Raw genomic sequence first — 27,308 nt, 5'->3', positions numbered from 1 at the left:
GAAATATTCAAACTCAGGGCTGAAATCAACCAAGTAGAAACAAAAAGGACTATACAAAGAATCAACAAAACCAGGACTGGTTTTGAGAAAATCAACAAAATAGATAAACCCTTAGCCAGACTAACCAGAGGGCACAGAGAGAGAATCCAAATTAACAAAATCAGAAATGAAAAGGGAGACATAACAAAAGAATCTGAGGAAATTAAAAAAAAGAAATCATCAGATCCTACTACAAAAGCCTATATTCAACAAAACTGGAAAATCTGGATGAAATGGACAATTTTCTAGACTAATACCAAGTACCAAAGTTAAATCAGGATCAGATAAACCATCTAAACAGTCCCATTACTCCTAAAGAAATAGAAGCAGTTATTAAAAGTCTCCCAACCAAAAAAAGCCCAGGACCAGATGGGTTTAGCGCAGAATTCTACCAGAACTTCATAGAAAACCTAATACTAATACTGTCCAAACTATTCCACAAAATAGAAACAGACAGAGCGCTACCAAATTCCTTCTATGAAGCCACAATTACTCTTATATCGAAACCACACGAAGACCCAACAAAGAAAGAGAACTTCAGACCAATTTCCCTTATGAATATCGATGCACAATACTCAATAAAATTCTCAAAAACTGAATGCAAGAACACATCGAAACAATCATCCATCATGATCAAGTAGGCTTCATCGGATGCAGGGATGGTTTAATATACAGAAATCCATCAATGTAATGCACTATATAAACAAACTCAAAGGAAAAAAAAACCACATGATCATCTCATTAGACTCTGAGAATTCAACACCTCTTCATGTTAAAAGTCTTGGAAAGATCAGGGAAAAGGCCCCTACCTAAACATAGTAAAAGCAATATACAACCAACCAGTAACCAACATCAAACTAAATGGAGAGAAACTTGAAGCAATCCCACCAAAATCAGGGACAGACAAGGCTGCCCACTCTCTCCCTACTTATTCAATATAGTACTTGAAGTCCTAGCCAGAGCAATCAGACAACAAAAGGAGGTCAAAGAGATAAAAATTGGAAAGGAAGAAGTCAAAATATCACTATTTGTAGATGACATGATAGTATACTTAAGTGACCCCAAAAGTTCCACCAAAGAACCACTAAACCTGATAAACAACTTCAGCAAAGTGGCTGGGTATAAAATTTACTCAAACAATTCCGTAGCTGTCCTCTATTCAAAGAACAAACAGGCTGAGAAAGAAATTAGGGAGAGGACACTCTTCACAATTGTCACAAGCAATGTAAAATACTTTGATGCGTGTCTTAGTCAGGGTTAGTCATAGAATTTATGGGTAATCTCTATATAGTAAGAGAATTGGTTGATGACTTACAGTCTGTAGTCCAACTCTCCAACAACGATCAGAAGAAGCTCTGAATGGAAGTCCAAGGATCTAGCAGTGACTCAGTCCCAGGAGGCAGGTAGGCAAAAAAGAGAGACTCTTCCTTCTTCCAATGTCCTTAGGTAAATGTTCAGCAGAAGGTGTGTCCCAGATTAAAGGTGTGTACCTAGGTCTGGGACTTGCTTTGTCCCAGGTGACCTTGAACTCAGAGATCTCCTTGCCTTAAGTTCCTGGGATTCATAGCCATTTTGCCTCAGGATCTCCATACCAAGATCCAGGTCAGAAACTTGTATCTTGCAACCTCAAGATCAGGATCACAGGTGAACCTTCCAATTCTGGATTGTAGTTCATTCCAGATAGAGTCAAGTTGACAACCAGGAATAGCCACCACAGTGTGACTCTAACCAAGCAAGTGAAAGATCTGTATGACAAGAACTTCAAGTCTCTGAGGAAAGAAATTGAAGAAGATCTCAGAAGATGGAAAGTTCTCCCATGCTCATGGATTGGCAGGATTAATATAGTAAAAATGGCCATTTTACCAAAAGCGATCTATAGATTCAATGCAATCCCCATTAAAATTCCAACCCAATTCTTCATAAAGTTAGACAGAAAATTTTGCAAGTTCATCTGGAATAACAAAAAACCCAGGATAGCTAAAACTATCCTCAACAATAAAAGGACTTCCGGGGTAATCACTATCCCTGAACTCAAGCAGTATTACAGAGCAATAGTGATAAAAACTGTATGGTATTGGTACAGAGACAGGCAGGTAGATCAGTGAAATAGAATTGAAGACCCAGAAATGAACCCACAGACCTATGATCACTTGATCTTTGACAAAGGAGCTAAAACCATCCAAAGGAAGAAAGATAGCATTTTCAACAAATGGTGCTGGTTCAATTGGAAGTCAGAATGTAGAAGAATGCAGATCGATCCATGCTTATCACCCTGTACAAAGCTTAAGTCCAAGTGGATCAAGGACCTCCACATCAAACCAGATGCACTCAAACTAATAGAAGAAAAAGTGGGGAAGCATCTCAAACACATGGGCCCTGGGGAAATTTTCCTGAACAGAACACCAATGGCTTATGCTCTAAGATCAAGAATCGACAAATGGGACCTCATAAAGTTGCAAAGCTTCTGTAAAGTAAAGGACACTGTCATTAGGACAAAATGACAAGATTGGGAAAAGATCTTTACCATTCCTACATCTGATAGAGGACTATTATCCAATGTATACAAAAAAAACTTAAGAAGTTAGACTCCAGAGAGTCAAGTAACCCTATTAAAAATGGGGTACAGGGGTTTGGGGATTTAGCTCAGTGGTAGAGCGCTTGCCTAGAAAGCACAAGGCCCTGGATTCGGTCCTCAGCTCCGAAAAAAAGAAAAAAAAAAAGAAAAATGGGGTACAGAGCTAAACAAAGAATTCTCAGCTGAGGAATATGGAATGGCTGAGAAGTACCTAAAGAAATGTTCAACATCCTTAGTCATCAGGGAAATGTGAATTAAAACAACACTGAGATTCCACCTCACACCAGTCAGAATGGCTCAGATCAAAAACTCAGGTGACAGCAGATGTTGGCGAGGATGTGGAGAAAGAGGAACACTCCTCCATTGTTGGTGGGATTGCAAGCTGGTACAACCATTCTGGAAATCAGTCTGGAGGTTCCTCAGAAAATTAGACATAGTACTACCTGAGGACCCAGTTATATACCACTCCTGGGCATATACCCAAAAGATGCCCCAACATATAAAAAAGACACGTGCTCCACTATGTTCATCGCAGCCTTATTTATAATAGCCAGAAGCTGGAAAGAACCCAGATGCCCTTCAACAGAGGAATGGATACAGAAAATGTGGTACATCTACACAATTGAATATTACTCAGCTATCAAAAACAATGACTTTATGAAATTCGTAGGCAAATGGTTGGAACTGGAAAATATCATCCTGAGTGAGGTAACCCAATCACAGAAAGACATACATGGTATGCACTCATTGATAAGTGGCTATTAGCCCAAATGCTTGAATTACCCTAGATGCATAGAACACATGAAACTCAAGACGGATGATCAAAATGTGAATGCTTCACTCCTTCTTTAAAAGGGGAACAAGAATATTCATAGGAGGAAATATGGAGATGAAGTTAGAGCAGAGACTGAAGGAATAGCCATTCAGAACCTGCCCTACCTGGGGATCCAGCCCATATACATACAGCTACCAAACCCAGACAATATTGCTGATGCCAAGAAATGCATGCTGACAGGAGCTGATATAGCTGTCTCCTGAGAGGCTCTGCCAGAGCATGACAAACACAGAAGTGAATACTAGCAGCCAACCATTGAACTGAGAATGGGGTCCCCATTGGAGGAGTTAGAGAAAAGATTGAAGGAGCTGAAGGGACTTGCAACCCCATAAGAACAACAATGCCAACAACCAGAGCTCCCAGGGACTAAACCACTACCCAAAGAGTACACATGGACAGACTCCTGGCTCCAGCTGCATATGTAGCAGAGGATGGCCATGTTGGGCACCAATGGGCGGAGAAGCCCTTGGTCCTGCCAAGGCTGGACCCTCCAGTGTAGGGGAATGTCAGGGTGGGGAGAGGGGAAGGGGTGGGTGGCTGGGGAGGGGGAACACCCTTATAGAAGAAGTGGGGCAGGATGGGATAGGGGATTTATGGATGGGAAACCGGGAAAGGGGATAACATTTGAAATGTAAATTTTAAAAAATCCAATAAAAAGAAAAGAATTCAGACGTCTTCCTGCCTCTGTTAGCACACAGGGTAAACTAGATCAGTAGAAATTACCATCTCTACCACACCTAGGGCTGCCCTTGCTGTGTGTCAGGCTGATCCTGAACTTAGGAATTTGTCTGCATAAACAATAAAACGCAGCTGAGTTGCACAAGATCCAAGATCTCCTGCAACCACCACTCCCTACATTTCTTATCTCGTTCCTTAGAATCTTTCTGACAAGCTGGCTCATGGTGCAGCTGCCCCTGCTCCTTTAGATTTGAGAAGCCCTTCATATAATTCATATTGCATCCTTATTTTCTGCAGTTGAGAAATTACATATTTTTGAACTCATGTTCTTAGAATTCTTTTTCACAGCCTTAGGGCCTGTCCTGAAGTTCCCAGCATTTACCATTCTGCTGAGACATTACCTACACCTGTCTCCTGGACTCAAGGTGTCTCTGATTACCATGGAGTCGTTAACATTAACTGGGAATGCATTCCTTAAGATGTGTACTTTATCATACAAACAAGCCTTATGCCCATTGACACTCTTAGAGGCCCACACCTGCTGGCCCTGTCCCAGGGGTAGGAACGGAGTCATTCTGTCCCTACCAAGGCCCTGCCAAATTCAGCACTCTTAATTGCTGAGCCATCTCTGAACCCATGGTAGTCATTTCTTAAAGGAAGGAAGGAAGGAAGGAAGGAAGGAAGGAAGGAAGGGAGGGAGGGAGGGAGGGGGAGAGGGAGAGCGAGAGAGAAACACACACAGAGAAACACAGAGAGAGAGAGAGAGAGAGAGAGAGAGAGAGAGAGAGAGAGAGAGAGGAAGGAAGAAGAAAGAAGGAAGAGAGAAAGGAAGGGAGAAAAGAAGAAAGGAATAAGCTTGTGAATTAGTGAGTGGGACCAGAGAAAATCTTTTGTGTGATTTTAGTAGTCCTTATTTTTTAATTGAGGAAATTACTTGTACATGTATGGGTATGCTCTGAATCATACATACTTTTACAATATTTTTCTGTCCAATAAGAAGATCTCTTCTAAGTGAAATTAAACCACCAAAATAAAACTATGGATCTTTAGAACTATAGATACAGCTCTCCCCTTTATTTACCTTTTATTTTACTAGTTCCCCATTATTATATTCATTTATATTTAACATTTATTGAAAATAAATTAAAATTTTTATGTCATGTATTGTTTTGTGTGTGTGTGCATGTGGAAACACACCTCTAGAGGCAAGATCTTGACACCACATGCATTTAATTTCTTCTCCACTCTTTATTTTGAAACAGGATCTTTCACTGAACCAGGAGTTCAGAGATTTGACTATGTTTGGTGGCCAGTGAGCTCTGGGATTCTGTGCCTTCTTAGTGCTGAGATCACAAGGTGTGTACTGCTGTGCCTTTTTACATTTACATTCCAGTCATTGCTGCCCCCTTGGTCCCCCCCTCCCACAGTTCCTCATTCCATTCCTTCTCCTCCTTGCCTGGAGAGGATTCTCCCGCTACTAGGCCTCCCCCTTCCCTGGGGCTTCAAGTCTCTCAAGGATTAAGCGCATCTTCTCTCACTGAGGCAAAACAGGACAGACCTCTGCTATATATGTGCCAGGGGTCTGGGACTAGACCATGCATGCTCCTGGGCTGGTTCTGTCTCTGGGAGCTACATGAGGTCCAGGTTAGTTGAGACTGCTGGTCTTCCTATGGGATCACCCTCCCCTTCAGCTTCTTCAATCCTTGCCCTAATTCAACCATAGGGGTTCCTGACTTCAGTCCAATGGGTGTATCTGCTTCTGTCTCAGTCAGCTGCTGGTAGGGCCTCTCAGAGGACAGCCAGTTCCTGTCTGTAAGCACATTATAGCATCAGGAATAGTGTCAGGCCTGGGTGCTCCCCCCATCCCATGAGATAGATCTCAAGTTGAGCCCGTCATTGGACTGACTTTCCCTCAGTCTCTTCTCCATTTTTCCCTGCAGTTCTTTTAGACAGGAACAATTCTGGGTCAGAAATTTTGACTGTGGATTGGTAACCCAGACCTTCCACTTGAGGCCCTGTCTATCTACTGGAGGTGGACTCTTCAGACTTTTATGTGCACACTGAGGATCTGAACTCAGAAGCTCACACATTTCCAGCAAGCATTCTACTCACTGAGCCAGCTCCCCAGCCCTCAATAGTTTGCTTTAAAGGCTGGAATTTATAGTGCATATTTTCAGTTTTGGATAAAAACTCCAAATTTGTGTGTGTGTGTGTGTGTGTGTGTGTGTGTCTGCGCGCGCGCGCGCGCGCGTGCGCAAATGTTGCGTTAAAAGAAAAAATAACTAGTTTGGGTGGTTAATTTCAAGGGTTCTTAAGTGGCATTAAAACCGTTCAGCCCAGTTCCTTCACTCTGAATGTATCCAAGAAGAAAAGAACCTCCATGCTGAGTTTTATGTTTTGAGGCTGTAAGAGCCTCTTTAAAAATTAGCCACTGTGGGAGGCAGGCAGCATAAGGTCTGCTTCTCCAAATATCGGAAGGAGTGCACACCAAGGTTGTTGTGTGTTTTGGAAATAACTTTTAGTCGGAAAAACTTCAAGGGGTTCATTGTGAGTTCAATCACATCTGAAGCAAAATAATTTATTGTAATTTATTAATCGATGACTATCCACACACTCCTCCACATCTCCCAGCTCCCTTGCTGTTAGGTGGGTCTGTGTGAGCAGTTATGACACATGAGCCAACAGTGAAAGTGACAAGTGTCACTTCTGGGGTGACACCCTCGTTAGTTCCTTGAAGCCTTTCTTTTTTGGTAACCAGATGCTGAGGTGCTGCCTCGCAGAGACGGAGGTTGCTGGCTTGGAAGAGCTGTGTCCGGAGGAGGACGCAGGGCACCTGCAGCTAACTCTGAGTGGAAATATGCTGTAATGAGACAGCCAGCAGGTCTGGGGCTGTTTACAACCCAGTCTATTCCAGCTACTATCTGAGAGCGCCATTCGTTACAGCCATCGTGCCTGTAACCTTTGACGGGCACACAGGTCGAGCATTTAGCGTTTCTATGAGTAAAATATCTCTTGTTGATTTTTTTTTTCTTTTACAGCCAAGGAATTTTCCCTATCATTGGTGAGAAAAGAGTCCAAAGAAAAGCATGTCAGCCATGATTAACACGGGACATAGTCCGAATGACTGGGAGGCCGAAATTACTTTTATCTAGTTTTAAAGGTATAAATCCATTTTCTTTATCACTCAGACCAAATCAGTATAGAGGATACCACAATGGTTCCCCCCACCCCCAGGACCAAGTAGTTTATCTTATATTTTCCATTAATCCTCTCTTAATTTTCTTAAAGGCAAGGAATTTAATTTTAATTTGTTCCACAGAATTGAAAACAAAAAGTTAGGTAATTTGCTTTAAAATATACAACAAAAAAATTCTGTAGAAATCCACACCAAAACTCAACTTGCACCTTTTTCATCTGTGTCGTTAGTGTGTGTCAGGGTTAGAGGATGAGAGGAGGAGATGAGAAAGTTGAAATTAGACTTCCGTTTCCAAGGGTGACGTAAGTAATTAGGATAAATGTTTCCCCTGAAGACAGAGCTAGAAGAGGATATATGAAGCTGTCTTTCAGGAAAGAGTGCACAGCGGCCACATGGCCGTCAGCTCGGACCTGTACCACGTGGGCATCAGCACGGACCGGTACCACGTGGGCATCAGCACGGACTCGTACCACGTGGGCATCAGCACGGACCCGTACCACGTGGGCATCAGCACGGACCCGTACCACGTGGGCATCAGCACGGACCCGTACCACGTGGGCATCAGCACGGACCCGTACCACGTGGGCATCAGCACGGACCCGTACCACGTGGGCATCAGCACGGACCCGTGCCACGTGGGCATCAGCACGGACCCGTACCACGTGGGCATCAGCACGGACCCGTACCACGTGGGCATCAGCACGGACCCGTACCACGTGGGCATCAGCACGGACCCGTACCACGTGGGCATCAGCACGGACCCGTACCACGTGGGCATCAGCACGGACTGGTACCATTTTTGTCTTGAGACAGTCATCCTCATCAGTGCTTTGGGATGCAGGGATCTAAAGTTAGCATCCAGAGCCCACGCCAGCCGGGGTAAGTTACCATGCACCTTGAGTTGGGGCATGCATAACACGTAAGGGTTATGAGACCAGGCATGCGGCAGATTGTAGTGAGTGTTCCAAGCGCCGGTCAGAAGAAAAGCTGTCTTTCGAGAAAGGGACTTGTTGGTGTTTTGTTGTTGTTGCTGGTTTGGTTTTTGGTTGGTTGGTTGGTTTGGTTTTTACTATTTTATTGGGTTCTTACGCCTCTACCTCCCTTCCAACCCTTATCCCTTTCAAGACCCCAACACTAGTTAGGGGAGAAACAAAGTTTGAGGCAAAGAGGGACATAGACCTCTATAGGTTACTTCCTGCTGATTAGGGTGGGTTCCTTGGGGTGCGTCCAATCTTCGCCATCAGAATGTCCAGCGGTCCAGCAACAACGGATGCCACAGCGAACAGCAGCGACAGCAGGGGGAGCCGCCGCCATAGGTCCCCTTGGGGCTCTCCCATTTATACCCTCTCCAGAGTCCCCAGAATTAAACTATCCGCGGCTGGCAATGATCACAGCGCTGCTAGCGCACTTCATCCGCTGTGCAGCAGCCTCGTATCCCACGCCCAGGATTAAAACAAAAACATAGTCACATAATATAACTGGGCTTTTACAGAGAGCAAACTCCCACTACAGAGAATATCATTGTAGACTTCCCAAGTTACTTTTACAAATAATTAAAAATACAATTGCCAGAATGTAGGAAACACTAACCAAGCATACAAAACAATTAAACACCCTAAGCAAGGGGGGGAAAAATAAGACAGGCTATAGAAACGAGCCTTCAGCAATTTCAGAAATTGCTCTAAAGCAGCTGTTTCTGTCAAGATCGAGTAGGCTAAGGTGAAATTTGGCTATTTTCCTTTGTTCTATTGTGTTTGTTTGTTTGTTTGTTAAGGACAGGATTTCTCTGCATAGCTCTGGAAGTCCTGAAACTCTCTATGTAGATCATGGTCTCTACCCTCTGCCTCTCTTCCAGGGCTGGGATCAAAGGCAAGCACACTATGGGCAGCTAATCTTGGCTAAGTATGAACCCCACATAGCCTCACACCCACAGGGAGGAGGAATATAGTTCAGTGCTAGAGTTCTTACCCTTCATACCACGAAGACCTGGGTTTGACCTCCAGCACCCACCCTCATAGATAAATAAATGAATGCAAAACAGAGTTAGAAAGAAGCAATTTAAAAAATCTAATCATAGAAATGAGTGCCCTAATTAAAAAACAAAACAGAACAAAAAACAAAAACAAAAGAAACAGCCAGTGGGTCTGGAGAAGTTGCTCAGTGGTTAAAAGCACAGGTTGATCTTCCAAAGGGCTTAGTTTTGCATCTGAGGAACCAGCACGATGACCCACAGACAACTGGACCTTTTGTTCCAGCGGATCAAGCTACTCTTCTGAATTCCATACATACACTGGGGCGCACACACGTGAGCACAGAAGAAACTTTAAAGAGAGCAGGAAACTGATGAGAGGCTAGAGAGAGAGTTCAGTGGGTAAGAGAGTTTGCTGTGCAATCTTAACAAGAGTTCAGGGCCTGGAGAGATGGCTCAGAGGTTAAGAGCACTGACTGCTCTTCCAGAGGTCCTGAGATCAAATCCCAGCAACCACATGGTGGCTCACAACCATCTGTAATGGGATCTGATGCCCTTTTCTGGTGTGTCTGAAGACAGCGACAATGTACCCATGTACATAAAATAGATAAATCTCAAAAAAAAAGGGGGGGGGGGTTGGGGATTTAGCTCAGTGGTAGAGCGCTTGCCTAGCAAGCGCAAGGCCCTGGGTTTGATCCCCAGCTCCGGAAAAAAAAAAAAAAAGACGAAGAAGAGTTCAGATCCCAACATCCATGAAAAAACCGGAAGTGACTGCATGGTGCCTTTAACGCCAATGCTGTGAAGGGTGAGGCAAGAGGATCTCTGAGGCTTGAGGCTGGTGGCCAGAGCATCAGGTTCTGTGAAAGATCCTATCTCAGAGGAATACGGTGGAGCCGGATAAAACAGGACAGCAGAGTGTTCTCATACTCACAGGCACAAACAGGAAGAAACTCTTCATTTTATATGAGTACACGGTCGCTGTCCTCAGACACTCCAGAAGAGGGCGTCAGATCCCATTACAGATGGCTGTGAGCCACCATGTGGTTGCTGGGAATTGAACTCAGGACCTCTGGAAGAGCAGTCGGTGCTCTTAACCGCTGAGCCATCTCTTCAGCCCAGAACTAAGCACTTTTAAATGTAGGATTTATGAACAAATCATATATAGCTCAGGACGCCATTTAGTATGGCAGAGAAGAACAAATGGACAAAGACAAGTCATGGGGCAGGGACGGGGGCGCATCTAACAGACTGAGCTCTTCCCAAAAGACCCAGAGACAGAGGCAGAAGCAGTGTTTGATGAGATACCCCTGGAAAGCTCTTCAGTTGTAGGCCTCAGCTCACAGATGCAAGGGGACAAGTGGGTCCTGGGAACAGTCAAGAAGGAGGCCACACAGGAACACTGCTGGGAAGCAAACCAGAGGCAAAAGGTTTACAAAGGTTCACAAAGGAATAGTTTGGTTGCCAACTTCTGAGCAGCAACTGTGGAAGCCAAAATCCTGTGTGTCGATGCGAATATCGGTCAGCTTAGAATCCTATATCCAGAGGAAATCCACTCAAACACTGGAACCAGCCTCATTTCAGTAATTAAATGTTTTCCCTGTGGGATGTGCCACAGGGACAAATTTATGTATTGCTCATCTTGTATTGTTAATGAACCCGAATGTGAGTCTTCTGTCTTCACCGCCATGCGCCACGGTGACGGGCATGTATGCCCTCTCTTGGACTCTGCGCTGTGGGCAGGACTCCGGAAATCCTACAGAACTTTTTTTTTTTGCTTGCCCACTGGGTTCTGAGCTTTGTTGTAAAAGTATGTTTTATTCTTTTAACAGAAAGGGGGGGGGGGTAAGATTGGCCAAAGGACAGTGAATTGTAGAAAAGACGGCTGAATTAAACCAAACTGCATACTTTAGAGATGTTTTAACATCAGAATGGAGCTCGGGGAATGTGTTACACTGGGGAAAAAGTTTTGCCTGTGAAACACCATGGGTTCTATCAAAATTGATACAGATCCGACTGGAGTAAGAGAAGCTTTTCCACAGGAAAGGCACAACTCAAGGAAGACACAGAAAGCAGATCTCTGCATGACGGCAGCTCAACAAGTCAACTGAGGAAGGACAGATTGTCATTCATTCATCAGACCGGTGGGCCAAACATCTGGATGCTGAAATGGACTGTCACTGAAGACAGGCGATCGGGACTGCAGATAGGAAGGATCATCTCATCAACAGATCCTCATAAGGACGTTGGGGCTGTGAAGTTTGTGGAATTGATAATTGCCTCCGTTGTAAAAGTTAAATTGTATACAATTTTTAGCTTAGACAAAAAGGGGAAATTGTTGCAGAATGTTTGATCACATGGTGAAGTCGAGATTGTGTTATTTACTGAAAAAAACCTGTGTCTAGTTGTAGTGTGGCTTAGCCCTTAGCACACAGTTTCAATCTCTCAGGCTGGCCTACAGATGCACCCTTAGTACACACCTTTAATTCCAAACAATGAAAGTAGTTTGTAGAAGGAAGCAGCAATGTTTGAAAGTGATGTCTAATTAGTGTGGCAGACAAGGTGACAAATCACAGAAAGATTTAACAGAATAGGATATGCCCAACACAAGAAGAGAGAGGAAGGGGAAGCTACTTAAGAAAGCAGTGCAGAGAAAGAAAAAGAAGAGAAGTAGTTTTACTGGGAGGGTTTTACAGAGACAGAGTGAGGAGAGAACAAACTAGACACAGGGGAAGACAGAACAAGACAGGATGAGCAGGAGCTAGAAGATTAGAACAGATTGTGAGAGTTAGTTTAAGGTCAAGCAGAGCAATTCAGAAGAGGCCAAGGGAAAGAAGCCAGATTAAATCAGTCGATCTGGAGAGGAGTTTCAGTCAGAACTCAAGCTCTGAGTTGAACCAGCCAGCCAGAGATCAGAAAGAACAAGGAAGGCCCTGGGTTCGGTCCCCAGCTCTGAAAAAAAGAACCAAAAAAAAAAAAAAAAAAAAAAAAAAGAACAAGGAAGGGTAAGCTTAACTCAGCAATAAGTGTCAGAGGCTGAAAACAGTCTAGGGGTAGATAAGATTGTACGGAGGGAGGCTGGAAGCTTCCAGGACTAGGCCTAGGCTAGCAGGCAGAGGCAGTAGGCCTCTGGGACAACAGTCACACTTCATGTTCTTTGTTAGCAACTTCATCAAGACAGGATAGAAGTGAGAAGCCAACTCGAGGAGGACTTAAAGTTCTCAGTTGGCTGACATGTTCTTTAAAGCCATCAGGTTTTTGAAAATGGCCCTGTGATAGGGAGTTTCCGTAATTCATGAATATCCATACATTTTATTTATTGGTAAGAGGGTTTAGGGTTGTTTCTGTGTTTTGGTGGTTTGGGAGTTTGTTTGTTTTTGAGACAGGGTTTCTATGTAGCTGTTGGCTGGCCTGGACCTCACTCTGTAGACCAGTCTGGCCTTAAACTCAGAGATTCACCTGCTTCTGCCTCTAGAGTTCTGGAATTAAAGGTGTGCACCACCATGCCTGGCTGGTAGTATGTTTTTAAAATCTCATTCTAGATACATTAGTGTTTGATTTGTAATTATGATTTCCACTCTCCAACTTGCTTTTTCTTTCTAAATGGGGTCTTGATAAGTATGTTACTAACTTTTTAATATTTATTTATTATAACTGTAGCTGTCTTAATACACCCTAGAAGAGGGCATCAGATCCCATTACAGATGGTTGTGAGCCACCATATGGTTGCTGGGATTTGAACTCAGGACCTCTGGAAGAGCAGTCAGTGCTCTTAACCACTGAGCCATCTCTCCAGCCCATGTTACTAATTTTAACACAGTTAGAATAGGATTTATCGTTCTTTTCCTTTAAATACCCCTCCCTTCAAGAGGTTCTTTCTTCCTTGGTAACATTTTAATAACATGCCAATCCTTTTACTCTCTGTGTGTGTGTGTGTGTGTGTGTGTGTGTGTGTGTGTGTGTGTGTTGCACATTATTCTCATTATTTTAAAATCCAGATTAGGGTCCATTGAGGTAGCTCAGTGGATAAAGGCAAGCCTGCCAACCTGAATTAGATCCCCAGGACCCATGTGATGGATGGAGAGAACTGACTCTGGCTCTCTATGTATATACTCTGGGATACATGTGTGCACCCCTCCCCCATCACCACAGTAAATAAAAAATAGATCCAAGTGTAACTGTATACTCTCGAAGGGATGTTGCTGGTCTAGGCATCCATTTCCCCCTTCTTTCATAATTATAAAACAAAATCGATGAGAGAAGTTATTAAGAAAACCATGAATCCTAAGATCCTAGGTTGTTTGTCCAAAGATATCCCACACTTGATCCACTGTAATGGAGCTTGGATGTGCAGAATTTTTGAAAGTCTCCTACTCTCACAAGTATTCATTATACTTAGATTGCAAAGTAAAGGGGAAACACACACACACACACACACTACCATAAACACACACCACACAAGTGCTTACAATGTCGTAGACGTAAGGAGACGTTCCTATTTGGAAACACATTCTGGAACAGAGTCCAAGGAGGATACAGAGTTAGAAAAATGTGTTGGGTTTGGCTTGAATCTAAAGTAGTAAATTAAGAATGCTCTTCCACAGAGGCGAGGATATGGCGGAGATAGAACCTGGGAGTATGTGTGAAAAATGAGGAGTAGGGAAAAGGGGGAAACGCGAAGCATTTAAGGAGAACGGAGAGTAATGAACGTAATTTTGTTTGCCAGGCAGTGGTGGTGCACACCTTTAGTCTCAGCACTCAAGAGGCCTGTGGATCTCTGTGTTCCAGACCAGAGTGGTCTACAGACCCATGACAGTCAGGGCTACACAGAGAAACCCTGTCTTAAAACACAAAACTGCACTTTTGCCTAATCAAAAAATTGTTTCTTAAGATTTGCGAGCATATAAATTCTCAACCTATAAAATTTAAAGTCGAAGGAGCACACAGAGGCTGTCTGAATTCCATCTGATAGTTAACTTTTCTTTCCTGCCTCGTAGCTAACATTCCACATCCCACAAAGCTAGAAGATTTATGAAAGAATTCACCATGAAGAAAAGCTGAGTATTTAGTGGGATGAGTACATCAATTCTGGCTGAAAAGTTACTTAGTGCACGAAATGTATCGAACAGCGCATGTGCACTGCTTTCACAGACCCGTCAAAAGTAAATTTTAAAAATTAGATTACATTTTAGTGAAAATCCCTTTTTACTACAAGCCCCTGAGATTTTACTGACTGCCATAGTTGAGACACAGGGACAGGTGTCAGCTGTGAGAGAGTGCTATCTTACTAACAAACTTATTTAGTAGCATTCCAAAGGAAATGGTAAAAAGGCTCTAACTGTTTTAGACCCTGAGATCAAATTCAGACGAATAGGAGAGTTGGTAAAACAGCTGCTGGGGAGAGGACAGGAGACTGGGAGAGAAATGGGAGCTGGGAGAAGGTCAGCCACAATTCAGATTGTGTGAAGAAGCCTTATGGAATCTACTGCTTTCAAAACTAATTTACGAGGCGTTGAATGGAGGCGCTCCACATGGGTAGGTAATGTAGCTCCCAGAAAGCCATGGGCTTTAAATGAAAATGCCAGGGCCAGGGATGGGCAGTTGGTCAAGGAGACCTCTGGTTCCCAAAGCAATCCAGCTACTGACACTACTCTCGGCTGCCCGTGAGAACTAGATAGTAACACCCTATGGCTAAGAGCCCACGTAGTTTGCCTGCAGGATGGAGAGAAGTCAAGCTGGAACTAAGCTGGAAGTTTCCTCCCTGCTAACTAGCTTTCCAAGTGCTTGTAGATGCACTTTGGGTGACAGGGAAAGAAAAACCGTAAGCAATCTAATGCAGCTGTAGGGCGTGCAAGATACAGCTCACCAGGCAAGACGTACTCATCGGCGTAGCAATGGAATGACTGCTTGCAGGTAACCAACCGCTTTCTGCTGGTCTTCTGGAGGGATTTCGTGCATGGTGTTATAAAACTGATCAAGAAGATAATATGGCTGGGGAGACCATAGGCCCTAAGCAAGGAAATTATGACTGTTAATTTACTAAATGGGCCAATTGTGTCCATCAAACTACCTTTTTTTTTAGAGATTTATTTATTTATTATACATAAGTACACTGTAGCTGTCTTCAGACACACTAGGAGAGGGCATCAGATGTCACTACAGACAGTTGTGAGCCACCATGTGGTTGCTGGGAATTGAACTCAGGACCTCTGGAAGAGCAGTCAGTGCTCTTAACCACTGAGCCATCTCTCCAGCCCCATCAAATTACCTCTTAAATGTTTTTGGCCATAGAGTAGTGCTACTGTCAGCCTTGGTCAGAGAAGCTTATTTTTGTAGTGGGCGAAGGTTACTTTCAGAGACTCATAACTGGTCAAAGAGCTGAGAGTCAGACTGCAGAGTGCTCAGCCCCAAATGAGACAGCACCACTTCCGTGGCTCAGAGAACACCAGCGAGGGGGGAGTGGAAAGATCTTCCAAATTTGAAACTCCCAAGATGGGTGCCTGCAAATGACCACAACGTTCCAAAATGGATGGGTAGGTGAGGGACCTATTGGATCCACCACTCCTTGAAGAGCTAGTCATAGTTTATGGCATAGTTTTCTTCTCTGGAGCAGCCACTGCTAAGTTGCTGGTACTCTGGATAATATCCCCTTACTGATGCTCATTCAAGCAACCCTAGTTAAACAGTGGGAAACATCGAACTCAGAGGGGACCTAGAAAAGAAGAAAGTGGGGACTGGACAAGAGGAGACAACGAAGTCAAAATACATTTTATGCATTTATGGAATTAGGAAAAATAACTCTTTTTAAAAGAAATGCCATTCAAGAATGAGTCGATCCTTTGTTTTAGCTTTTACAAGGCAAGTATATAACTTCAACTTTTAACTATGTGATTTTTTAGTATGTCGACCTCAAATTTAAAAAAATGAAAAGATGTCATCACAGGACTATTTGGGCTGAAATGTAACAAAATGTGCAGCTAAAGATGGCTCGGCCCCACCCATAATTTCAGATGTCTAGAAGCACCGGGGGTGGCTGACTCTTCTCATGCCTTTCCTGTTGTTGCCACAAGATGGCGCCAATGCTCAAAATAGCGCTTCAGAGAGCCATGAGGAAGGAAGAAAGGCGAGCAAAGGGGCTTTCTCTTCGCTCTACGTCTCCCTTAAGTAGAAAGAAAAATGGAGGCTCCCAGCAGAATTCGCGGACAACTTCATTACACGTCCTTCTTTTGGGACACAGAGAAAAAGGAGCGCCGTGGTTTACCAAGACCGTGCAACTGAGCTAGTGGTTTGCACTTCGGAACAACCAAGGCTTTTATTTACATATTTAACGTTTTTGTTTGTTGTTGTTTTAATCAAGAAAGACGTGAGAAAGAGCTGTTGGATTAGGCCATGGCTAGTGCCTGCCAGAGGGGCTCAGGAGAAATCTCACACGTTGGCTACCTGGTCTCACGACCACATGTGAACCGCGGCCGATTCAGAAACAGTTTCTCTTTGATCATTACTTATTCTCTGCAGCGACTTAGAAAAATGATTGAACTAAATTTCCTCCCATCAGAGACTTGATGAATACTGAGATTAACAATAAAACTATTTTTAAAAGTCACTGCTTTTAAGCCAAACTTCTTACTCTAGCTCTCACTGGGTTGTACGAACCACCTCCAATTTACATATTACAGAAGAGAGAGAGCCTTACATGGAGAATAAATCATTTTCAAACTAGACACTCCATCCAGAACTGACAGTAGTTGGTTCCCAGCACGTCTTTTATGTCTGACATGCTTTTAGAAGAGTAATCATATTCCCAGTGACTCTCAGGATAAAATTTTCTTCTCAAAGTTCATTTTGTGGAGGTTTTTTTTTTTTTTTTAAGTTCTGAAGAATAAAGCAATTATTCTTTCCTTTTGAAATTACATCTCAAGTCCAGAAACATCAATTTCTTTAAAATATTAACATGGAGTGGTTGGGGTATTTCTCTTTTGTATCCTTTCCACTCTCCTTCCGAGTCCCTTGTTTGTTTTGGCAGACCCTCACTCCTACTAGATTTCCATTGCACACGAATTACCCCAAGCTCCAGCTGCCCCACAGACAGCTGTTCTCACTGCCCTCCACAAAGCCCCCCTCCTTCTGAGGTAACCCTTGCTTCCCCAGTATGGCTACTTCGCCCCAGTTTTGCCCCTGGCTTGGGCACAGAACTTCTGCCAGGAGCAATGCCTGGCAAAGAGTTTCACCTGGAGTCCACCAGAAGTGGGGGTGGATGCTGGGATCTTGCACCACACCGTGCAGGACCTGCTAAGAGTTTTTCTGAAGGGATGTGAGCCGAGGGAACTGTTATTGCGATACTGATAGTCTGAGTGGGAACCAGCCTGTGAACAACGCTTGGGAGGAGGAAGCAGGAGAGGAAGCCCTGGAATTGTGTTTGTTACATAATCCAGAAAAAAACTTGTTTTGCTTAAGCCTCTGTTTGGATCGTGTGTTTTCTTTCACGTGACCAAAAAAAGTTCTAATTTATACAAGAAAATTCTCAGATACTGAATATTTCATAAGTTAATGTAGAAAACATGTGGGAAACATGTTGGAAAGAAATTCTTTCTCTCTTTCTCTCCCTCCCTCCCTTCCTCCCTCACCCCCCAGCCCCCACCCAAGGCTGTCCTGGAACTCCCTCTGTAGACCAGACTAGCCTCAAACTCAGAGATCTACCTGCCTCTGCTTCCTGAGTGCTGGGATAAAAGGCATGAGCCACCACCTCCCAGCACAATACACATTTATAACTAACGTCCAAAAGTTTTAGTCCGCCTCACTAAATAATAATTCCCACTTGTCACAGAAGAGTTTAAGTTAGCAATCTCTGTATCATATGTTCAATGCAATCTAATCTTTGCAACAACAATGTGCCCTAGAAGCAGTTTTTTCAAGACAGGCCACACATATTTGTTTCCCTTTTATGCTTTTTTTTTTTTTTTTTTTTTTTTTGGTTCTTTTTTTTCGGAGCTGGGGACCGAACCCAGGGCCTTGCGCTTCCTAGGCAAGCGCTCTACCACTGAGCTAAATCCCCAACCCCTTGTTTCCCTTTTAAATCAAAACAATTTCTCAATACCACAGAATAAGATAGTATTGTCCATATCTAGAAATACCGACGAGCTATTGGTATACATAAGCCTCTCGTTCTGAAGTTATCTTAGAATGTGAGTCTCAAGTTTCTCTGGGCATTTGAATCCAACAGCCCCTGCGTGGGAACCAGGCACAGCAGGCTGACACAGCTGCTGTGACCACACTGTCTGTGTCTGGCTGGGGGCCATTCGAGTCTGCATCTGGAGAAGCAAAGCATTGTGGGGGAATTTTTCTCTGCAGAGAAGTTCCCAAGTCAATAAATGCCAGCTTTCGCCTTGGTGACCCCTCTCCCACCCAGGCCTTCCCTCATCCCATCCCCCACACCAGGATCTAAGGACAGATCCCTGACCTTTTGCTTGCTAAGAAAGCGCTCTACCTCTGATCTAATCTCCAACTCCTCCCTTTGGTGACTTTACCACTCTCTACCTTAGGTGTCCTCATCCTTGTCAAACTGTAAGAAAACCTTTGTAATGGGCTCTGATGATATAGGGTAAGTCTACAGACTATAAACAGTTTATCCACTTGGACCGATACCCAGAGACAGGCCCGGTTTGTTTATTTATTTTTATTTGTTATATGTATGTGTGGTTTGCCTATGTGTTTGTCTAGTCCGTGTCCCACAGGCATGCAGTGCCCACAGAGGTCAGAAGAGGCATCAGAAGGTCTGGAACTAGAGTTAGGTGCAGTTGTGAGCCATGATGTGGGAGCTGGGAATTGAACTTGGGCCTTCTAGAAGAGCCAGTGCTCTCAGATGTTGAGCCCCATCTCCAGCCTCGCACGATGGAAAACAGACAATGATTTCTGTCTCTTTATGACATTAAAAGACACTTAGGGTTATCTTCATAAGCAACTCCTCTGTTGAATATCATACTATTGTATCAGATTTATTTATTATTTATTTACTTATGTATTGGGTTTTTTTTTTTCCCCCAAGACGGGCTTTCTCTGTGTAATAGCCCTTGCTGTTCTAGAATTGCTTCCTAGACCATGTTAGCCTTGAACTCACAGAGATCTGCCTGCTTCTGCCTCCCAAGCAGTGGGATTAAAGGCGTGCACTACATGTCCAGCTGGAGTTTTATTTTTAATAGATAATTGTCCATGGGCCTCTAAAGTCAAAGGTACAAACGTTCCTTCTCATTTCCATCCTCTATCATTGAAGTTTGTCTCCCCGGAGGGGATTTGTCTTCGTTCTGTTGCTGTGATGAAACACCATGACCAAAAGCAAGATGGGAAGGGAAGGGTCTATTTGGCTTACATTGTCATTTATGGTCCATTACTGAAAGGAAATCAGGGCAGGAATTCAAACCGGACAGGAACCTGGCAATCCTGGAGGCAGGAGCTGATGCAGAGGCCATGGAGGGGTGCTGCTTACTGGCTTGCTCCTCATGGTTTGATCAGTCTGTTTCCTTATAGAGTCTAGGGACTACCATCAGGAGGAGGGTAGCCCCACCCACGATGGGCTGGGTCCTCCTCCCTCAATCACTGATTAAGAGAGTATCCTACAGTCGGGTCATAAGGTTCTTTTCAGATTACTCTAGCTTGTGTTAAGTTGACATAACAATGGCCAACACAGGACTCTCTTTGTTTTTCTTTTCATCTTTTTTGAGCCTGGTGTGGTGGTTTGAATGAGAATGGCTCCCATAAGCTTATATATCTGTACACTTGTTTCCCCAGTTGGAGGAACTGTTTGGGAAGGATTAGTGTGGCATTGTTGAAGCAGGTGTGTCATTTGGACGGTGTGTGTGTGTGTGGGGGGGACTTTGAGGTTTCAAAACCCCATGTTATTTCCAGTTAGCCCCTCCACCTCTCTTTCTCGGCCTCATGCTTTGTGGATTAAAATGTGAGCTCTCAGGTGTTGCCTTGGCTACCTGCCTGCTGCCATGCTCCCTTACATGATGGCCACAGACTGTAACCCTCTGGACTCATGAACCCCAGATCGAATGCCTTGGTCATGGTGTTTTGTCATAATTGTAATAGATAAGTAACTAAGACACAGGGTCTCACTTTGTAGATCAGGCTGGCCTTGAACTCTCGAAAATCTGCCTACCTCTGCCTCCCTAGTACTAGGAGTAGAGGTGTGCACCACATCCACCTTGTTTTTATCTTTTGATGCGCCCTCCCAGAATAAGCTTTCATATTTAATCAAATATGAGTAAACATTACCCTCCTCCTTACCTCAGCAATGGGGCTCCTTACTCTTCACTGAAGATTCCCTCTCTGTTTTTTGTATGTGTGTATGGTGTATGTATGTATGTATGTATGTATGTATGTATGTATGTAAGCATGTATGAATGGGCGTGCTCATGTGTGTGGGTGTGCATGCATGTACATGTGGAGGCCAGAAGTTAATGTGGGGCATTTTCTTTACTTGCTTGCCACTAATATTTTGAGATGGTTTCTTTTTTTTTTTTTTTTTTTTTTTTTGGTTCTTTTTTTCGGAGCTGGGGACCGAACCCAGGGCCTTGCGCTTCCTAGGTAAGCACTCTAACCACTGAGCTAAATCCCCAGCCCCTTGAGATGGTTTCTTGCCAGCTTACCTAAAGGATCCCGTGTCTGCCTCTTGAACCCTAGGATTCTAGGTAGCTGCCACACCTGCCCATCTCTTCTGTAGGTTCTGGGGATCCAAACTCTGGGCCTCACATTTGCACAGCACGTGGTTTCCCTACTGAGTCATCTCCCCAGGTCCACGGAAGGAGACTTGGCCTCACTTCCGTCTTCTTGCCTACAGAGCTTCCTCCTTCCTTTTGGCCGCCTCTCAGGATGTCACCGTTTCGTAACACATGGTTTCGACAGTGTTCTACTGTGGGTATTTTGACTGACTCCAAACTGTGGCAATTATAAACAACGCTATCATAAACGAACTTGTACATATGTCAACCTAACCTTGGATGTGTTGTCTTATTTATTTATTTATTTTTCGTTCAGGACAGAGCCTCAGACTTCCTGCACACAAGGCAAGTGCTATACCACCGAGATACATCCTAGACCTTGAGTGTACATTTGAAATAAATCTGTAGAAGTGGAGTTTGTTTCCTTGTACGAAGAGTTTATATGTGCTTAAAATTTATTTCCAAGGTTTTTGTTTGTTTTGTTGAGATGGGGTCTTACTATGTAGCCCTGGTTGCTGTAGAACTTGTTATGTAGACCAGGCTGGCCTCAAGCTCTCAAGAGATCTAACTTGCCTTTGCTTCCTGAATGCTGGGATTAAAGGTGTGAGCCACCATTTCTGGCCTCTCCCCAAGACTTAAAGCGTTATTATATTTGGAAAATATTGCATACTGTGATTAAGTACGGAATATAAACACGTACCGGGAAAGCCCATTCCCTGACCCCGTATGTCCTAGTCTTCCTCCCCACAGATCATCAGTGTGTGTATAGTTCTACACACAACACACGTATACACGTAGGCATGTGCATACGCCTACATATATGACAGCTTTTAGGTTTGCTCATATGCCGCTCCGTGCCCTCGAGGGCTTATTAGCCTATTTAGTTAGTAGTTCTGTGACAGGATCTCACTATAAAACCAAGCTGGCCTGGAACTTGCTAGGTGGCCCAGGCTGTCTTTGAACTTGCGATCCTTTTGCCTTAGCTTCCCAAGTACTGGGATTCCAGATATGAGTCACTATATCCAGATCTCCCCCCTCCCCCCCAGTTTTCAATTTACTATATCAACATTCGTCACATGGCGTAATATTAGTAGATCGAACTCATTCTCTTTTTTTTTTTTTTAATAAAACCACTTTATTGGCATGAACTCACAAATAAAATCATCTCACAGCTAGATTAAGGCAGTCTTTCAAACACTTGACCAGTCCAGTCCCAAACTCTAATTATAGCAGTGATTTTATATTTATTTTATTAAATGAGCGTTTTGCCTGCATGTGCATATGTATAACACACACAAGCCTGGTACCCACAGAGGTCAGAAAAGGGTAGTACGTTCCCTGGAACTGGAGATACAGATGGTTGTGAGCCACCATGTGGGTGCTGAGAGCCAAACATGTGTCCTCTGCAAGAGCAACAAGTGCCCTTAACTGCTGAGTCATCTTTTGGGATATCTGAATTTCTATGCAGTTAGAATGGTCACTTTAAAACTGAGGAACTTCACTTAGGGCTTTACATTTTCACTGTCAATTACATTTTTGTGCAGTTACCTACCACCAAAAACAATACAGAAAAGAACTAGTCAGAAAATTACCAATAAATTAAGTTATATAAAAATTGCCCATCTTTTGTTTAATATAGATGCATGAATATAAACCAGGAGGCAGGCAGATCTCTGAGTTTGAGGCCAGCCTGGTTTACAGAATGAGTTCCAGGACAGTCAGGGCTACACAGAGAAACCCTGTCTAGAAAAGAGAGAGACAGAGACAGGGAAAGAATATTGTATTTTCTTGGGCACCTTCTCACTTTTCACTTTTTGAATGGTCTTATTCCTTTGACTTGCTTCTCTTCTATTTATTTTGTTTTTTTCCCTTCACTTTTGATGCCCTTTTCATGTGACTGGTAATCCTTGGATGCTTATTTCTGCTTGAATTCCCTTTTTAAATATTGAATGGAATCACTATGTAAAGGCAGGACTTTGTGTTAGAGCAAAAATTCAGCCTCCTGACTTTTGTTGTGCTCCATAAATGTCAACAGTCCTTGCATATCCAGATATTTTTCCAGAGAAGATTTCTTGAATCAACTGCTTTTGGGGTTACTAGGCTCCTGATTTATTGCCTACTGATACAGGACAAAGGGAGTAGGCTCTCAGTCTAAAAGCTGATACTTGTTATTTTTTTTTTTTTACTGTCCTTTTAAGTTTATTAGCCTGACAAATTTGGTGTGTTTCCCACTTTGCTGTTTTACACCAAATGAGCAGAATTAATGTTAACTAGAGAACACAGCTGATGCAGGAAGGAAAGCAATAATCATTTTTGTCCACAGACAGGCAGGCAGGCATGTCTCTGGGCACCCGAGTCATTCCTCTTTACTGAGACTCAATGGTCCGTCCCTTTACATTAACAAACATTAACAAACCACCAAAGGAATGCAATGTCAACTGTGGCTCACAAAATAAGCACAAAATTGGAGTGTCCATGAGGGCAGGACAGAAGAACATCAACTCATAATGGTAAAACTAAGACTGAGGCAAATGAAGCCTGGCCACGGGCTCTGAGGAACAGGAGAGTTGGACTCCGAATGCTCTTACAGAAGGTAGAAATAGGTAGAAAATGCTCTTTATCAAACACTAGGCATTAAATGCTGTTTCTCATGAGCTCTTTGCAGTGCTGACTCTCATTTTGCTTGCCCTGGATTTGCTAGTCATGCTGTACCTTAAGGCAGCTTTCTGCCACCACGTTCCACACCACTGTCTGTGTAACCTGACAGGACCCTTTATTTTTTTTTTTTTTTTATTATCTTGAGTATTTCTTATATACATTTCAAGTGTTATTCCCTTTCCCGGTTTCCGGACAGACATCACCCTCCCCCCTCCCCTTCCTTGTGGGTGTTCCCCTCCCAAACCTCCCCCCATTGCCACCCTCCCCGCATAGTCTAGTTCACTGGGGCGAACTCATTCTCTTTATAGTGCATATGACATTTATCTCAAGGACACCAGCACTGACTTTTTCGTTTTAAAAATCAAGGTATAATTTACATAAAATATAATTCTTTGGCGTGCATTTAACAAAGCAGTACACCCTACTGTAATTGCTGGAACTCGAACTCAGGGCTTCGCCCATGCTAGGCAAGCATTTCACCACTGAGCTGCACCTCCAGCCACGACTGTCATTTTAATGAGTGTTTTTCTAATTATCCCCTCAAGGGTTGCACCAGTCCACACTTGCACCAGCAGTGTATGAGACTTCTTCCCGCAGCCTTGCCAAATGCAACGTCATCCAGCTTTCAGATCGCTCCGATCTATAGGTAAACTAATAATGCATTCTCATTTAAAACACCAGTTCTCCGTGTTTTTGTGTGAGGCAGGGCCTTGCTACTGTAGCTCAGACTGGCCTTGCACTTGCTCCTCCCATCGGACTTCCGGAGCGCTGGAGTTACGAGCATGTGCCATTGCACCCAGCCCGTTTTACTCAGGATGAAACTGAACGTGTTTTCATTTGGAGATGACCCATTTATATCCCTGCTGCTAGCCATACTTTGGGGCGATTCGTTTCTATCATTGATTTGTTTCCTCTTTTGAAAAACTGTATTGATTATGATTGTGCATGACGTGTGTGGGCGGCTACGTGGTGCTCGTGTGGAGGTTAGAGAACAGGGGAGGAGTTGATTTTCTACTTTCACCCTCTCCTGGCGTCTGGGGTCACTCAGTCTATCCGGTAGGGGCCTTTTCCTGTGGAGCCAACTCAAGACTCCAGTTTTCTCATTTATTGGGAGGGACATTTAATAGTTTAGAAAATCTGCCCTTGTCTGTGATGAGAATTACAAAATTTTGGGAAACTTGATGTGCGTAGAAATATCGTGTAAGAACTGTACCCCTTAGCTAGGCATGGTGCCACACACCTTAATCCCTGCACTCAGGAGGTAGAGGCAGGCAGCTCTCTGTGAGTTTGAGGTCAGCTTGGTACTAGTACTGAATTAGTATTCAGTATTACTACTGAGTACTAGGCCAGCAATGATTCGATGCTGTAAGAGATAGTTAGAGCATATTGCTTGGTTTTGTTTTTCAAGACAAAGTCTCACTCTAGCTCTGACTGTTCTGGAACTCCCTCTGCAGACCAGGCTGGCCTCAATTTCACAGACATACATCTGTCAGCTTCTGCCTCCCAAGTGCTGGGATTAAAGGCATGAGTCGCTATACCTGGCTTAAAGTTAATGTTTTATATACAGTGTAACAAGTAAGTTTCAAATGAGAACATCTGAATTTGGCCGAGGCACCAGGAAAGATGAAAAGTCACCCCCCCCCCCCCCCCCCGTGCTTCCTGCTCCATCGTCCCAAGGTCACAATGTTACTCTAAAGCAAAGCATAGGTTCACCGTTTTGGTGTGCGATCTCTAGCCTGAAAACCTGATGTTTAACAAAGACGTTTATAACTCAGGGTTATGAAAGAGAAGGGTCAAGATTTAAGAAAGTAAGATGCTTATGTGCAGACATCTGAAGACATTAAGCTGTGTTATTCCATCCCCAGCTCCAGAAAGAAGGGAAAGAGCTCAAGAACTGAGGATGAGGCCCTGAAAACTGCACTTGGCTTAGTTCAGTAGTTACAGACTATTTAAGAGACATCGTCACTGATGGGGGCGTGGAGAAAGCAGCGACCCTGCTCCTTACATGTGGCATAGTGGATGGAATAATGGATGCAAGGCAATAATTAAGTTGCCTGTTATGAGCGTGAGCCAGGTGAGCAGTGACCATTGGCTTTGATTTTCATTTGTTTATTCTTGACATTAAACACATGCACTCTGTGATCATACATAGCTTTCTGAGAGATGGGTAATTGACAGAAGCCACGCATGCCTGCAGCCTTCTTATTCTCCTTTGATCTCTACACATATCACCAACCTTCTTCCTTAACGCATATGGCCAGTGCTTCCTAAGCATGAACGGTGGTTAGAGTGGAAAGTTCGTGTGCTAAGATTTAAATCTTTTCCTTTACTCTCAAAGGATTCTCTTGTGGAGCTGGCTCCTTGAGCAAGCAGGTCTTGTTTGCAATCATGGAGGCAACTTTATTTTTATCTCCAGCTATCCCTTTAAAGCTTGTCAATGGAGGGAGCCTTTGCTGGCCCCTCTGGATGAGAATTCAAGCACCTCCATTACATTTCTGGCCACTTTGAGGAATAAAAATCCTTATCTTGGTTGGACATCACCAGCGCAGCCTAACATTGATGTTTAAGGCAGCCACTTGCCTGCAGCTGAAGCCTGCTACAGGTCAGGGTCTCTGCAGGTCAGGGTCTCTGCAGGTCAGGGTCTCTGCAGGTCAGGGTCAATGCAGGTCAGAGTCTATGCAGGTCAGGGTCTCTGCAGGTCAGGGTCTCTGCAGGTCAGGGTCAATGCAGGTCAGAGTCTATGCAGGTCAGGGTCTCTGTAGGTCAGGGTCTCTGCAGGTCAGGGTCTATGCAGGTCAGGGTCTATGCAGGTCAGGGTCTCTGTAGGTCAGGGTCTATGCAGGTCAGGGTCTCTGCAGGTCAGGGTCTATGCAGGTCAGGGTCTCTGCAGGTCAGGGTCTCTGTAGGTCAGGGTCTCTGTAGGTCAGGGTCTATGCAGGTCAGGATCTATGCAGGTCAGGATCTATGCAGGTCAGGGTCTATGCAGGTAAGGGTCTGTGGTCTAGGGAAGGTAGGAGTAGTAATCCCTATCAATTCCCCCCCTGCCTTCCTCCTTCCCTCCCTCTTTTTCTCTATTTGCCTGACTTTCCCTAACTCTCATCCTCTATGCAGTTTAATTTTTATTCTCAACACAACCTGGAATCACCTGAAAAGAGGGAGCTTCAACTGGAGTTGCCGCCATCAGACTGGCCTTCGGCATGCCCCTGGACCATCTTCTTGATTGCTACATGGACATCAGAGGAACCAGCCAGCCCACTGTGCACAGTACCATCCTTAGGCAGCTGTCTGGGGTGTGTGAAAAAAACTAGTTGGGCATGAGTTAGTGAGACAAACAGAGATCCACCCCTCCTTCCTTGATGGTTTCTGTTTCAGATTCCTGACTTGAACTCCTGACCTGACTTCCCTAGTGATGGGCTCTTACCCGGAAGTATAAGCTAAAATAAACCTATCCCTCTCACAAGTTGCTTTTGGGCCAGTGTTTTATCACAGCAACAGATAGTAAAGTAGGACAGCTCCTTTCAGGCAGTTTCTCTGCATGAGGAGTTCTGTCAGGAGCCAGGACAGAAGTCGGCACAGCCGGAAGGACAGGAGAAGAGGACACATAATGGACAGGTATTCGGCTGGTCTCAGGTGGCTTCCCACTC

General features: G+C 44.0%; 2 protein-coding genes across 5 annotated transcripts in view; one reads left to right on the top strand and one right to left on the bottom strand.

Annotated features, from left to right (window-relative positions):
• Positions 1-27,308, bottom strand: part of Itsn2 (intersectin 2) — a 251,290-nt gene that overhangs the window by 153,180 nt on the left and 70,802 nt on the right. The gene's annotated exons all lie outside the window — the stretch shown is intronic.
• Positions 7,168-27,124, top strand: LOC134479112 (uncharacterized). Of its 4 annotated transcripts, none has more exons than XR_015622882.1 (4): positions 7,168-8,202; positions 24,210-24,310; positions 25,530-25,738; positions 26,776-27,124. XR_015622882.1 is itself a non-coding variant. In XM_087555057.1 (4 exons), the coding sequence occupies exons 1-4, from the start codon at positions 7,716-7,718 to the stop codon at positions 26,882-26,884; spliced, it is 726 nt and encodes a 241-aa protein (XP_087411183.1). In that variant the 5' UTR covers positions 7,168-7,715; the 3' UTR covers positions 26,885-27,124. The 4 variants fall into 4 exon arrangements, 3 of the variants coding, with proteins under 3 accessions (XP_087411183.1, XP_087411184.1, XP_087411185.1); XM_087555057.1 differs by lacking the exon at positions 25,530-25,738 and adding an exon at positions 21,323-21,351; XM_087555058.1 differs by lacking the exon at positions 25,530-25,738.

Source organism: Rattus norvegicus, chromosome 6 (assembly GCF_021556685.1).
Source record: "Rattus norvegicus strain SHRSP/BbbUtx chromosome 6, alternate assembly SHRSP_T2T, whole genome shotgun sequence".
Lineage (NCBI taxonomy): Eukaryota > Metazoa > Chordata > Mammalia > Rodentia > Muridae > Rattus > Rattus norvegicus.
This window is presented reverse-complemented; position numbering and strand designations above follow the sequence as displayed.

Bases quoted from the DNA above. Each gene is read 5' to 3' on its own strand.
- LOC134479112 (XM_087555057.1), top strand. From the start codon at position 7,716: ATGGCCGTCAGCTCGGACCTGTACCACGTGGGCATCAGCACGGACCGG. The intron at 8,203-21,322 runs GTAAGTTACCAT...TTTTTCGTTCAG, and splicing joins CAGAGCCCACGCCAGCCGGG to GACAGAGCCTCAGACTTCCT. The intron at 24,311-26,775 runs GTAAACTAATAA...TCCTCTATGCAG, and splicing joins CAGATCGCTCCGATCTATAG to TTTAATTTTTATTCTCAACA.